At 38.3% G+C, this 15,896-nt stretch overlaps 1 protein-coding gene across 1 annotated transcript in view; it reads left to right on the top strand.

The window, feature by feature from the left end:
- stac (SH3 and cysteine rich domain) overlaps nucleotides 1-15,896 on the top strand; it is a 74,070-nt gene that overhangs the window by 45,235 nt on the left and 12,939 nt on the right. Inside the window, exons 6-8 of the mRNA XM_057859482.1 lie at nucleotides 2,335-2,416; nucleotides 5,177-5,247; nucleotides 11,929-12,026. Of these exons, the coding sequence (XP_057715465.1) occupies nucleotides 2,335-2,416; nucleotides 5,177-5,247; nucleotides 11,929-12,026 (251 nt within the window). The remainder of the gene's footprint in view (nucleotides 1-2,334; nucleotides 2,417-5,176; nucleotides 5,248-11,928; nucleotides 12,027-15,896) is intronic.

The raw sequence follows: 15,896 nt of genomic DNA on the forward strand, positions 1-15,896 counted from the left end.
TCAAAATATTAGCATAGAAAATGCCAATTTTCAATTTTTCACCCGACCAATGCTAGACCATACTGTTCTATAATTTATTTATTTATTTATAAATCAGGGACACCCACATTTCGAGGTTTCTTATGTGTTGATTTAACAGACCTTGGCCCCAACAACTCAGCACAAGTAGCATGCCTGCCAACACCGGGCCATAATGCTAGTAGTATATAAATATGTTTAAAATTATATATATGTATATATGAAGGTGATAAAATTTAGCACTTTTTACAGTACTTTTTGTTAATTTTACAATTAACATTTAATGGTTTAACCAAATTTTGGGGAAATTGAAAAGTGACATGCAGTATAGGCAATGAATAATCTTCTTACACTTGCATTATGGGTAAATAAATTGTACAATTGACCTGCATTTTGGCAACTGTACTTTATATTGACCAACTGCAAACACTAGAAACACACCTCAATTGTGATGCCTTAATTTAAGGTTTATACACTTTAAAAGTCACACTTGCTACACTATTAATTAAAAATTAATAATGTGTGCTGTTATTAAACATGGCATTTTTCTTTCTTCTTCTCCTCACCCAACACTATATTGTCAGGCCCCACGCATCCAACTGTTGGTCCACCTCAGGCACTTAGTTTATTTGGGCCTGCTGCCTCTGACATGTTGTAGCTGATGGAGCAAATAGATACCACCACTGCGGAGTCATAAACACTACCAATAAAGGCATTACCGTCCATGCAGTCGTGAAAGGAGCTGTTGTGCAAATGCTCATGTTACAGCCCCGAGATGAATGGAACTGATTATAAAAACTCCATTCATAGGCCACTTCTCAGCATGTAAAAGCGGCATTTTTATGTAAAGGAAAAATAGAGGGGTGCTAATCATTTGGGATTTGTATAGGAAAGCTCTTAGGACTTGATTTACTTAGATCCCTAATAGCAGGCTCTCAATTCTGTGTTTACTATTGTTTGGACTCAAGTTTTGTTATAAGTGATATGACATGCCGCTTTTTGTGAAGGGCTCCAAGTCAACCTTAGATTACCCCGAAAGCTCCAAAACAGAATTTCTGAATTGATACGTTGTTTCAAGTGTCTGCCATAATACATACGGCGGAAAACACTCAGGTGACTTGAAGTTCCGCTCTGAGACCCCCAATTTGGCCAACTTTCAAAATTGTCCGATATGCGTGTGTGATACATCATTGTAAAGCTAAAAATCTAAATGTTCTAGGCTAGGGGAAGAAAATTTTTGAACAGGAGTTTATCGAAAAAAAAAAAAAAATTTAAACAGCTAAACTCAATCTGGAAATGAGAGCATGAAAGAGCAGAATTAAAGACGCCATGACTTTAACGAGATATTATTGCCTTGTTTTGATCCAAAAACTCCATGTAGCATGTATCACAGAGGGTCAAGACACAGCTGTGAATGGCCAGAGCTGGATTTTTGGGGGGATTTTATGGGTGAAACATGGTAATATAACAAGGGTCGCGATGCAGAAATCGCAGACATTAAGGAATGGTCGAGATTTTCTTTATCATATATTTACTCTTAAAAAAAATTTTTTTTTTCAATTTCTTTGTATGGATCGATTATTAATCATCTAACATATCGGAGAAAATGCGACACTAACAAAAAAATACAATTAAGTGATAGTTATGAGGTAGATATCTATGACTTTTTTTTAAAGATACCATTTTTTGATTGTGACGTCATTTGTTTAAAACTTATTTATATTATTATATTTATTAATTATATGCGAGTGAATAATTTTTTCAAGTTTTTTTTAAATTTTTTTTTAAACAAAATATTAGACATTAATTAATGATTCTAAGCTAAAAATGACTGACATTTTGAATAATAAATACAATAATTACCTTCGTTTTATGGCTGGGTTGAAACAAAAGCGGTTGCGCGACGTCTGTAAACAGGAGTTTCCAGGGTAATATGGACAAATTAAAAATAGTTTGGGGGCTTAATGCACCATGAATCTGCTATGGCAGCATATACACCTATTGTTCTAGCAAACACAACAGTTGTTTTGCTTAAAATAAAGAGGAGTGCAAGAGCAAAAACTGCTTTTTCAGTCTTGTCTGTGTTTTCGCCATATCATAGAAAAAAAAAATACCAGGAAAAGCCCACTAAAACATCTGAACTTTTATCTGTGGTTAATCAGGACCATTTGTACGCAGTTGTAAGCTGACTCCCAGCGAATATGAATTTGAATGGGATTGGTTGATTCTTAGACAGATACAGTCAAGCAATCACGAGGACAAAAGCATTTCTCAATTAATTGAATGATGTCATTCCTACCAATTTTTTTTTCGCAGACCACTGACTTGGATAACGTTCCGGAGGAAGCGGTGCCTCATACCAGCAGACATGCGCTGTCAAGAAAACAAAGTGATGATGGTGAGTAGCCACGTAGCGACATGGCAGTGGAAAAACATGCCATCATTCAGTATTGTCAGCGGCTGGGAGAGATATTTTAACAATTAAGCTCTATATGTATATACAGTGGGGCAAATAAGTATTTAGTCAACCACCAATTGTTCAAGTTCTCCTACTTGAAAAGATTAGAGAGGCCTGTAATTGTCAACATGGGTAAACCTCTACCATGAGAGACAGAATGTGAAAAAAACAAACAGAAAATCACATTGTTTGATTTTTAAAGAATTTATTTCCAAATTAGAGTGGAAAAATAAGTATTTGGTCACCTACAAACAAGCAAGATTTCTGGCTGTCAAAGACGTTTAACTTCTTCTAACGAGGTCTAACGAGGCTCCACTCGTTACCTGTATTAATGGCACCTGTTTTAACTCATTATCGGTATAAAAGACACCTGTCCACAAACTCAGTCAATCACACTCCAAACTCTACTATGACCAAGACCAAAGAGCTGTCGTAGGACACCAGAGACAAAATTGTAGACTTGCAACAGGCTGGGAAGACTTGAATCTGCAATAGGTAAAACGCTTGGTGTAAAGAAATCAACCGTGGGAGCAATTATTAGAAAATGGAAGACTTACAAGACCACTGATAATGTCCCTCGATCTGGGGCTCCATGCAAGATCTCACCCCGTGGCGCCAAAATGATAACAAGAACAGTGAGCAAAAATCCCAGAACCACACGGGGGCACCTAGTGAATGACCTACAGAGAGCTGGGACCACAGTAACAAAGGCTACTATCAGTAACACAATGCGCCGCCAGGGACTCAAATCCTGCACTGCCAGACGTGTCCCCCTGCTGAAGCCAGTACACATCCAGGCCCGTCTGCGGTTCGCTAGAGAGCATTTCGATGATCCAGAAGAGGACTGGGAGAATGTGTTATGGTCAGATGAAACCAAAATAGAACTTTTTGGTAGGTTCTCGTGTTTGGAGGAAAAAGAATACTGAATTGCACCATACCCACTGTGAAGCATGGGGGTGGAAACATCATGCTTTGGGGCTGTTTTTCTGCAAAGGGACCAGGACGACTGATCTGTGTAGAGGAAAGAATGAATGGGGCCATGTATCAAGAGATTTTGAGTGTAAATCTCCTGTCATCAGCAAGGGCATTGAAGATGAGACGTGGCTGGGTCTTTCAGCATGACAATGATCCCAAACACACAGCCAGGGCAACAAAGGAATGGCTTCGTAAGAAGCATTTCAAGGTCCTGGAGTGGCCTAGCCAGTCTCCAGATCTCAACCCCATAGAAAATCTGTAGAGGGAGTTGAAAGTCCATGTTGCCCAACGACAGCCCCAAAACATCACTGCTCTAGAGGAGATCTGCACGGAGGAATGGGCCAAAATACCAGCAACAGTGTGTGAAAAGCTTGTGAAGAGTTACAGAAAACGTTTGGCCTCCGTTATTGCCAACAAAGGGTACATATCAAAGTATTGAGAAGAACTTTTGGTATTGACCAAATACTTATTTTCCACCATGATTTGCAAATAAATTCTTTAAAAATCAAACAATGTGATTTTCGTTTTTTTTTTTTTTTTTTTTTACCACATTCTGTCTCTCATGGTTGAAGTTTACCCATGTTGATAATTACAGGCCTTTTTAAAACTTTCAAGTGGGAGAACTTGCACAATTAGTGGTTGACTAAATACTTATTTGCCCCTCTGTATATAACTCTTTAGCATTCAGAAACACTAAAAGAAATGAATAAAAACATTGTGGTGGTCAGTAAATGTTACTTTTATAGAGCAAGTGCAGGGAAATATATATGGAATCACTCCATTCTGAGGGAAAAAATATGGAATCATGAGAAACAAACAAAGAAATAACAATCAAAACACATCTCTAGTATTTAGTAGCACCACCTCTGGCTTTTATGACAGCTTGTAGTCTCTGAGGCTTGGACTCGATGAATATTCTTCAACAATTTGGTGCCAGCTCTCTTTGATTGCAGTTGCCAGATCATCCTTGCAGGTCGGAGCCTTGCTGTGGACCTTTTTTTTTTTTCTTTCAATTTCCACCACAGGTTTTCAATGGGGTTGAGCTCTGGGCTATTTGCAGGCCATGGCATTGACTGGATGAGTCTTTCTCCAAGGAATGCTTTAACAGTTTTAGCTCTGTGGCATGGTGCGTTGTCAACTTGGAAAATGACAAACACATTTTCAATTGAAGGGATAAGAAAGCTGTCTAAAATTTCAATGTAAACTTGGGCATTTATTGAAGATTTAACCACAGCCATCTCCCCAGTGCCTTTGCCTGACATGCATCGCCATATCATCAAGGACTGAGGGAATTTTGATGTTTTATTCAGGCAGTCATCTTTGTAAATCTCACTGGAACAGCAACAAACAAAAGTTCCAGCGTCATCACCTTGTCCAATGCAGATTCTTGACTCTTGACAAGTGTTTTGATTGTTATTTATTTGCTTGTTTCTCATTCCATATTTTTTTCCTCAGAATGGATTGATTCCATATATATTTCCCTGCACTTGTGCTCTAAAAGTAGCATTTACTAACCATCACAATGTTTTTTTTATTCATTTCTTTTAGTGTTTCTGAATGCTAAAGAGTTGCACTTTGAACTAATTCATTATTTTTTCAAGCTTTTTGTCTGAGTTTGTTCTACATGATAAAATGTCTGAGTGAGTGCTCGTCCGAAACTGGTGATTCCATACTTTTTACCAGGGGTTGTATGAGCTAATTTATTCTACATCTATTTGCACTCAGTTTTCACAGTTATTGAAAATGGCGCCGAGCACTACCACATCCAGCCGGAAAGAACACTCCGCAACTCTGAGGTGAGAAATGTCTCGCACAGGTAAAATCGACGGGTTGTTTCTGTACACGGATGAGTATAAAAACACAGCATCGCATAGCTCATCTCCTCTCGAATGCCCTCCAACATTAGCGCTTCAGTTCCCAGGAAATGGAGGGAAAAGTTCTTTTTCCTGTGGTAACAAATCAAATTGAAGCTGACACAAGCACGGCTGGCCTGCACTGATAGAGCCAAGTCTTGACCTCACTGTTTGGATCTGCAGGGCTTCTGCTACTTTATTCTCTCCAGTAGAGAGAACTCTAGTCAGGCAGCAAAGAAAAAAAAAAATCCCTCTTTGAATATCTTATCAACTCCTGTAGAGTGATGATGAAAATCTCACCGGAACTTTAAGAGGATTTCCTTCTATCTTTTTCTGCCTGATGAAATGAGCGGAGGAGTTTTCAGTGTTATGAGTGCATTTTTCTTGCTTACTTTTTTAGTTAGGCATGTTTATCTCCGCTGTCAGTGGAAAATAGACCGCAGATATTTGGGCAAATATGTAAATGCACAAATAACCATACAAGGCAAATACGCAAACGTCCGCTCGGGATGAGACTCGAATGCACCACGCTGCGTTCGGTGGGCCGAGCGCAGCTGGTGGCGCGCCGTTAACGTCGTCGCCGACATGTCCATTAGCTCCAGCTAAGGTGCAGACAGATGGAGGCTCTGCTGGAAAATGGCAGCGATTAAACTGTGTGATTTTACTCAGAAAATCAGCAGAATAAAATGATAACAAAACAATATAAATCCATATACAGTATATGAGACCGAAAAAAAAGTTCTCTCTTCATTTTTGTTTTACTAGAGATTTTAATGTACAACTTCACCAACTTATAAACTTACAAAGTTATGACATGTCTGTTGCTTGCTTTTGTTTATTCATTCTTGACTCTTTGCGTGATCCATTTTTTGGAGGCATAAATCGTAAATGTCAGTCATTCCACCACTGAAATGAGCAACTTGGGTCAAAAATTGTGTTTTTGACAAGCTTTCCACTACTGTGAAGATTTTTGAAATCCAATTAGAATTGGTTTGGTTTGGTTTGAGGCTAAGCTTTGTTTGTTTTTTTGTTTTTTTAATTGCATTCATTGCTTTTGTGAAATGAAAGTGCAATTCTGCATAGTTTGAAGAAACACTCGGGACTTTTATTTTGTATTTGCATTTAATGCTCTTTTAAAAGTACAATCTAAGCAAGCCTTTGTTTTACATCTTCTAAAATTTATTCTGCAACACGTTCCTAATCCGATTAATCGATTGTTCAAACTAATTGATATATTAATCGACTACTTAATTGATAGCTCCATCCATCCATCCATTTTTTCAAACATTTTTTGCAAGAAAATACAGCAGAGCCAAGAACGAAAAGTGGTATTTGGTATGTGGCATAATTGATTTTGCCATGTGGCATTTTTTTTGCCTTGTGGCATTTTTTTTTTTTTGCAATGTGGCATTTTTTGGGGTATTTGGCAAAATGGACTTTGGCATGTGGCATTTTTTTGGCATGTGGCAAAATGTACGTATTTTGGCTTGTGGCATTTTTTTTGGGCCATGTGGAAAAATGTATTTAGGCATGTAGCATTTTTTTTTGTCATGTGGCATTTTTTAGTATGTGGCAAAATGTATTTTCGCATGTGGCATTTTTTGTCATGTGGGATTTTTTTGTCATGTGGCAAATTGGATTTTGGCAAGTGGCATTTTTTGCCATGTGGCAAAATGTATTTTGGCATGTGGCATTTTTTTCCCATTTTGCATGTGGCATTTTTTTTGCCATGTGGAAAAATGTATTTTGGCATGTGGCATTTTTTTCTTTGCAATGTGGCATTTTTTTTGTATGTGGCTAAATGGATTTTGGCATGTGGCATTTTTTTGCGATGTGGCAAAATTTATTTTGGCATGAGGCATCTTTTTGCCATGTGGATAAATGTATTTTGGCAGGTGGCATTTTGTTGCCATGTGGCAAAATGTATTTTAGCATGTGGCTTTTTTTTTTGCCATGTGGAAAAATATATTTTGGCATGTGGCATTTTTTTTTCTTGCCATGTGGCATTTTTTTATGTGGCAAAATGTATTTTGGCATGTGGCATTTTTTTGCCATGTGGCAAAATGTATTTTGGCATGTGGCATTTTTTTCTTTGCCATGTGGCATCTTTTTTGTAAGTGGCAAAATGTATTTTGGCATTCGGCATTTTTATGCCATGTGGCAAAATGTATTTTGGCATGTGGCATTTTTTTGCCATATGGCATTTTTTGCCATGTGGCATTTTTTTTCTTTGCCATTTGGCATCTTTTTTGTAAGTGGCAAAATGTATTTTGGCATTCGGCATTTTTATGCCATGTGGCAAAATCTATTTTGGCATGTGGCATTTTGTTGCCATATGGCATTTTTTTCTATGTGGCAAAATGGATTTTGGCATGTGGCATTTTTTTTGCCATGTGGCAAAATTTATTTTGGCATGTGGCATTTTATATGCCATGTGGCAATATTTTTGGGGTATGTGGCAAAATGTATTTTGGCATGTGGCATTTTTTTTTGCCATGTGGCAAAATGTATTTTGGCATGTGGCATTTTATATGCTATGTGGCAATATTTTTGGGGTATGTGGCAAAATGGATTTTGGCATGTGGCATTTTTTGAGGGTATGTGGCAAAATGGATTTTGGCATGTGGCATTTTTCTGGGGGTATGTGGCAAAATGGATTTTGGCATGTGGATTTTTTTTTTTTTTTTTTTGTATGTAGCAAAATGGATTTTTGCATGTGGTATTTTTTTTGCCATGTGGATAAATGTATTTTGGCAGGTGGCAAAATGTATTTTGGCATGTGGCATTTTTTTTTTGCCATGTGGCATCTTTTTGCCATATGGCATTTTTTGCCATGTGGCATTTTTTTCTTTGCCATTTGGTATATTTTTTGTAAGTGGCAAAATGTATTTTGGCATTCGGCATTTTTATGCCATGTGGCAAAATTTATTTTGGCATGTGGCATTTTGTTGCCATATGGCATTTTTTTCCTATGTGGCAAAATGGATTTTGGCATGTGGCATTTTTTTTTGCCATGTGGCAAAATTTATTTTGGCATGTGGCATTTTATATGCCATGTGGCAATATTTTTGGGGTATGTGGCAAAATGGATTTTGGCATGTGGCATTTTTTGAGGGTATGTGGCAAAATGGATTTTGGCATGTGGCATTTTTTGGGGGGTATGTGGCAAAATGGATTTTGGCATGTGGAATTTTTGTTTTTTTTTTGGTATGTAGCAAAATGGATTTTGGCATGTGGCATTTTTTTTGCCATGTGGCAAAGTGTATTTTAGCATGTGTCATTTGTTCGCCATGTGGCATTTTTTTCGGTATGTGGCAAAACGGATTTTGGCATGTGGCATTTTTTTTTTTTTGGCATGTGGCAAAAATTTGCCTCATGGCAAAATCAATTTTACAACGAACCGAATACCACTTTTCGTTCTTGCTGTCTCTCCGACAGTAAGCAAACAAAAGATGATGTTGACGGCTTGTGATTGTAGCATTTACATATGAACGAGACAAGTAGGGCTGCACCGACGGTGCTGTGCTCTCGCCCGCTTCAGACCTCCATAGCACCAAGGCTGCCAAGTAGCTCTTCGTCAGCTCAAATAAACTTCAGCCATTTGATGTTATTGTATCGTTTTTATTTCTGTCCCGAGAGGCCACACAGGCAGTTTGCCTTGTGCTTGCTTCTAGCTCATCCATCAGCCAGTCCTTGTGGATGACACATAGCTTCATTACTACCTGGCGCCTCAAGGAAAGCAAAGTCCTGCCATCTGGAAAAACTACCTCCTGTGTGTTTTCGATAGTTCACTGTCATTTTCTTGCCCACAAAAAAAACAACATTTCATTCAGGCAGACTCTGCACTCCAGGCATCTGTGGTAACTGACAAATGAAAAAAAAAAGCAAAAAACAAACAAAAAAAAAAACCCTAAAAAAACCAACCAGTGTTTTTGTGTGCAAGTGCTAATTGGACCAACGCTTTTCCAACAACTTCCTGTTTAACCCCATCCCATTTTAACTCGCGAGATCCCATTTCTCACGAGGTGGACCAGAAGAAACAGATTGCATCTCAACTTTCACAGCTCATTTGTTTATCAGTGCAACGTAAACATAATGATGAGTGCCATGCACAAGAATGCCAAGGCTATATTTGGACTTATGATGGCAACGTAAACACAGAATTTCTTTTCCATCAGGGCAGGTTTATTCATGGAACCTCCAAATATGCAGAATTATCTTGGATTTTTAACCCTTCATAGGGTTTAAGTCAGCTTTACCTGCCATTGGTGGTGCTAGACGTCCAATCAATGTTCCCTCTTGTTTTTCATGTGTCTGAGCAGACACACAAGCTCCCTGAGCACACTGAGAAACACTGTGAGCAACATCAGATGTGTACACTTTGGCCAAGTCAAGTTGGAAAAGTCCTGCTTTGGTTGGTCCAGCTGTTGCATGGATGAGTTAATAAATAGAACAGAATGAACAACCATAATTAGTGTTGTCACTGACGTGTTACTTAGTAACGCGGTTTTGTAATCTGATTACTTTCTTTCAGTACCGAGCAATCTAACATGTTCATTTTTCCAAACCAGTAATCTGATTTTGGATAGTTTCCTTAGTGTCTGTGCGTTACTATTTTGTAATTGCCTCATAATGTATGTAGAATGAGGAATATTTTGGTCACGTACCAAGAGCATTTTGAATAGAAAATGTTAAAAAGGCTCCCACTACGCTATCGTTTCCATGGTAAAAGCTCATAGTTACTTCCTGTTTTGTTCTCGAGTCACACGCACTAAGTGTTTTTGGACATGTGAGGAACGTGGGTGCACATTTGAGCCGAGTGCAGTCACCTGTTGAGATGTGCGAGGGAATGTTGATCTGTGTGCGTCCATGAATGTAGGTGAGTATTTTTCCTTCATTTTAGAGGTTTCCAGCGTTAGGTTGGAGTCACTACATGAGCGGCCGTTTCGTAGCTTTGCTGTTTCAATGGTGGATAGTCGGCGAGCATTGTTTATCGTATTCGCGTTGCACATTCATGCCGTGAGGTGACGTGTTCGTTTAGCATCTGCGGATGTGTTGTAAGTCTGACTGAGTGTAAAGTGCTTAGTTGCCGCTACGTTTTGTAGCCAAATTGACCGCCTATGTGTACGGCGTACTTCAGGGTTGTGCGCGCGCATTCACGCCCGCCCCCACCTTTGTGTTTATTGCACTGTGCAGTTCATTTGTGTGTTGTTGATTATTGCATAGTCAATTTGCATTGTTATACATTGGCACTGATATGCTGTTAACCCTTAAACCCTAAGCCAAAATTCAGAATTTTTGACATTAGGCTTAATCTTTGAGTTAGCGGGGGTTTAATTAGTCGGTGGAGTTGATTTCAACAAATTCCATGCAGTTTGTCAGTTATTTCTTAGTTTCAGGGCTCCGGAGTGGTTAAGCTATCGTGAGTCAATGGTAGTTGAAATCAACTCCATCGACTAATTAAACCCCCGTTAACTCGAAGATTTAGCCTTATGTGAAAAATTCTGATCTACCCCTTTAAATTCAATTATCGAACAGTCAATTACATGCGATGACATTTTTCTGTTGTCATTCTTATGTTGAGGCAGCAAAAGAAGAAAAATGGAAAAAAGTAACTGATAAATTACTTCTAAAGTAACTTAATTACTTTGATAATAGAGTAATCAGTAAAGTAACTAGATTTTTTTTTTTGGGCGTAATCAGTGATTAAATTACTTTTTCAAGTAATATTTGTACAACACTGACCACAATAGGAGTATATAAAACTCTCACATTAAAACTGTTCAGACAATAAGGACACTCAAGATTCGTATTTTCCGTGTCTAAGCATCTATACAGGACAGGTTTAAAAAAAAAAGAAAAAAATCTCAGTTTCACCGCTTGTTTTTCCATTTGGATTGGACGGTCGAATCCATTTTGACTGGGACAGGCTGGCAGTGCTTAATCACTATTATAATTTGCATTCATAAACCGTTCTCCCCTTTAAAAATTAATCAGATATCTATTGCTGTCAATGGCAGGCAAAGTTACTATAAAATAATACAAGAAATTCAACTTGGAGTGTTTTGGGGGGCATAAAAAGTGTGTTTGTTATTCATTTTAATGTTTTTATTGTTTTTTTATCAACATTATTAATTTATATTGTAGGTATTCATTAAAATATTCAAAACTATATTAAAAAAAAAATACAATAATCATATAATAAGTCAAAAATTAATTACGATCACGCAGCTAACTTCCTACACAACCGGAGACCGCGCTTGCCCTCTACTGGCTAACTCGGAACCCACAGGCAACAATAAGTCCGCAATTTATTAATGTGATTATTTGGGCCCGAGACAAAAACAAACAAAAAAAATCATTTGCATGATGTAAAGTCCAATGTAACCTTTTAATTTAGCCTAGTTGTATACAAATTGTAAATTGTTAGAACTGATTTGAACCTGCTGTTTATAAAAAGCTAATATGTATGTGATCCATCATCTCATACTTGGCTCAGATTTTCTTCAAATGTAATCAAACGAAGTCGTGCTTCAAGCAAGTGTTGTGTTGAAGTTGTGTTCAGGCACTGTGTTGAACTCGCCTCTGAAAACCAACTCATGTGTTGTTGTTGTGTGTGTCTAGCTGGAAGACAGCCAGCTTCACCAAGATGCACTCCAACTCAACACCTACGTGGCCTTGTACAATTTTACTGCTCAAGAGAGCCATGACCTGGAGATGAGGTTAGTTTACACACATACACACACACAGTATCTGCTGTCATTAGCACGTGCAACAGCTGCGCCAGGCATGCAAATGGCATTTTGGTTGAGTCATGGTGATCTAAATTATCGTCTGCACGTTTTATTTTTCCGCTAATCTTTCTTTGATTGATTCCATTGTCTCGCGCCATAGTTATCGTGTTTTTTTTTTGTTTTTGTTTGTTTTTTACTTAAAAGTGACACCACTAATCTTGGGTAAAATATCGGTAAAGTGTTTGGTGTACTTGAGTTTAGACACGCAAACAATCAATAAAGGACTGAATCTGGATTCGATCCAAGCTTCCAAGGTTCGTGTTGAAGTGAAATATATTCAAATGATGTATAATGATCCCTGAGTGTAAATACTGAAAGTATATTTAAGGCCATTTGATGGTGTTGAATTTAGTTTGTGAACCCTCAGGGCCTTTCACACTTCCTTAGATGGACTAAAATCAATTAAGGACGGAAAAAAGTATTATACATAAAACATTAAATAGATTTAGTATATTATGAATTAAAATGTGCAGTTTCATTTCAGTTAATCAGTACCTAGAAACATGTCCTGTTTAATCAAGTAATGTCTATTGTCAAGTTCACATCACTAACAAATTATTACTCTCCTGAAATTATATTATCCAATCAAAACAAGATGGCTCATTTATTATTGGCTCGGACTTCAGGAATCTGAGGGACATACTACAGTATGTCTGTTGGAGTGTGACGGATTAATCAACCAAATCAGGGTTGATTTTAAGCAGTGCTTAAATTGTAAATCATAAGGTGCCGGAACGCAAAGTACAAATGTCAGCGCAGGGATGACGAGACGGGCACAGGTCCCTGAACATACGCAGAAAATGGTGCTGAAAACAACACGCAAATGCCCACTTGCCATGCTGTGAGACTTAAAAGCCTCAATTTAAGATAATATCCATGGTGTAAATGTTATGACAACAATTTACAATTATTTATGCTACAGTGCTGGCCAAAAGTATTGACACCCCAGCAATTCTGTCAGATAATGCTCGATTTCTCCCAGAAAATGATTGCAATTACAAATGCTTTGGTAGTAATATCTTCATTTATTTTGCTTGCAATGAAAAAACAAAAACAAAATCACGATCATTTCAGGCAAAAATCCAAAAATGGGCCGGACAGGAGTACTGGCACCCTCAGCCCAATACTTGGTAGCGCAACCTTTAGACAAAATAACTGTGAACAACCGCTTTCTCTATCCATCAATGAGTTTTTTTACAATGTTCTGCTGGAATTTTAGACTATTCTTCTTTGGCCAACGGCTCCAGCTCTTAGGTCTTCCATTTTCAGATCTCTCCACAGGTGTTCAATGGGATACAGTACATGAAGATATTACTACCAAAGCATTTGTAATTGCAATCATTTTCTGGGAGAAATTGAGCATTATCTGACAGAATTGCAGGGGTGCCAATAATTTTGGCCAGCACTGTATTATTATTATTTTTTTTATACACAAGAGGTGCCGGATCTGCCCAAATAAGTCCCGGAACACAGGGAAGCCAAAATCAACCGGATCTTGTTCTGGCAGGATCCAGCACAAATTAAGCCCTGATTTTAAGTAGGCGGATTTAAAGCAACAGTATATAACGTTTCAGTTTTGGTCGATTTTAGCGACACCAGTGGACAAAAGCTGTAGTGTTTTGCATTACACAAGACTGTGTTTCCCATAAGGACCAGCGTTGCGTTTCCCATGAGGACCGGCGCACACCTGCACAGTGTCGTAAAATCATCAATCTATCAAAACAACATTTCTGTTTCCAGCGGCCGTGTGAAGGATGAAGAGTACTAAGGTAATGAATCAAGTTGTGGCTTGACAGTACCATAAGACTGTTAGCAACCTGTGGCTAAACCCCCCACCCGACCTGAACTCGTCAGCGCTGACGAGCAAAATGGCACCGAAAAGAAAATCATATTCTGTAGATTACAAACTTGGTAAACTTGTTAGCATGTTCTTTATGCTATAGTTATCTGAATAACTCTTAATAGCTTTGTTTTGTTAACATATCTGGCACGTTCTCAAATCGTTGTTTTATGCGTCATGAAACGTTAGCATACCGTACACTTATTCAGCTTGTTCTCTATTTTGTTTTTATTTTGAACTGCCTTGACATATCAAAATGCAACTTATATATGTTTTTTCCCTCTTTATCACAATTTTTTTGGCTGGTGCAACTTATACTCAGGTGCGACTTAAAGTCCAAAAAATACGGTACAATTACTTCATTGACCTCAATTACTACCTTCATAATTTTTGTTGGGGCTGTGAATGCGTGTGTGTGTGTGTGTGTGTGTGGGGGGGGGGCCTCAACTCATCAGCCAATCAAACATGCGTTTAAGGGGAAAACATTCATTAATTGAAAAGGGGTCAATGTAAGTCTGAACATAATGAAAGTACTGTAAGTCACTCAATAATGGTAGGGTCAATTCTATCCTTACAACATATCCTATGTACCTGAAGTCATTATATAATGCAAATAAGGTTGCTTAAAAGTTGGTGGGGACAATTTCATCACCCTGAAAAGTTGCTAGTGTTACAGTGCCCTCCATAATTATTGGCACCCCTGAAAAAGATGTGTTTTTTAGCTTCTAATATTTTTTTTAATTCAAATAATATGGAACCTTAATGGAAAAAAAAAAGAGAAAAATCCAACCTTCAATACGGGTGCATTCATTCAGTGGGGAAAAATCCCACATAAAGAAAAAAATTGACATCAAATAATGTGTGTCACAATTATTAGCACCCCTGGTGTTAATACTTTGTACAACCCCCTTTTGCCAACAAAACAAGGTCTGGGGACTGAGATGGCCATGGGAGGACCTTGATTTTGTGTCTGGTACACCATTTCTGTGTAGATTTGGCCATATGTTTAGGGTCATTGTCTTGCTGAAAGACCCAGTGACGACCCATCTTCAGCTTTCAGGAAGAGGGCAACAGATTTTGATTTAAAATGTCCTGGTATTTCAAAGCATTCATGATGCCATGCACCCTAACAAGGTTCCCAGGGCCTTTGGAAGCGAAACAGCCCCACAAAGGCTCAATCTTGGTCTCATCTGACCAAAGCACATGGTCCCAGTTGAAGCCTGGGACCGTGTGTATTTTTGTGTGAGACCAAGATTGAGCTTTTTGGCAACAAACACTCTAAGTGGGTCTGGCATGCCACAAAAGATGCGCATGCTGAAAAGCACCTCATACCCACTGTGAAGTATGGGGGTAGGTCAGTGATGCTGTGGGGCTGTTTCGCTTCCAAAGGCCCTGGGAACCTTGTTAGGGTGCATGGCATCATGAATGCTTTAAAATACCAGGACATTTTAAATCAAAATCTGTTGCCGTCTGCCCGATAGCTGAAGATGGATCGTCACTGGGTCTTTCAGCAAGACAATGACCCTAAACATATGGCCAAATCTACACAGAAATGGTTCACTAGACGCAAAATCAAGCTCCTCCCATGGCCATCTCAGTCCCCAGACCATGTTTTGTAGGCAAAAGGGGGTTGTACAAAGTATTAACACCAGGGGTGCTAATAATTGTGACACACATTATTTGATGTCAAATAATTTTTTCTTTATGTGGGATTTTTTTCCCCACTGAATCAATGCACTTGTATTGAAGGTTGGATTTTTCTCTTTTTTTCCATTAAGGTCCTATATTATTTGAATAAAGAAAAAATATTAGAAGCTAAAAAACACATCTTTTTCAGGGGTGCCAATAATTATGGAGGGCACTGTATGTCCCTACCGTCCCTATGCAAACCTACGCCCTTGTTCCGATGGTAATAATGTTGAGCTATAGCTGTGGGTTAAGGTTCACCTAAAGTGACA

This window comes from Corythoichthys intestinalis, chromosome 15, assembly GCF_030265065.1.
Source record: "Corythoichthys intestinalis isolate RoL2023-P3 chromosome 15, ASM3026506v1, whole genome shotgun sequence".
In the NCBI taxonomy this organism is placed as follows: domain Eukaryota; kingdom Metazoa; phylum Chordata; class Actinopteri; order Syngnathiformes; family Syngnathidae; genus Corythoichthys; species Corythoichthys intestinalis.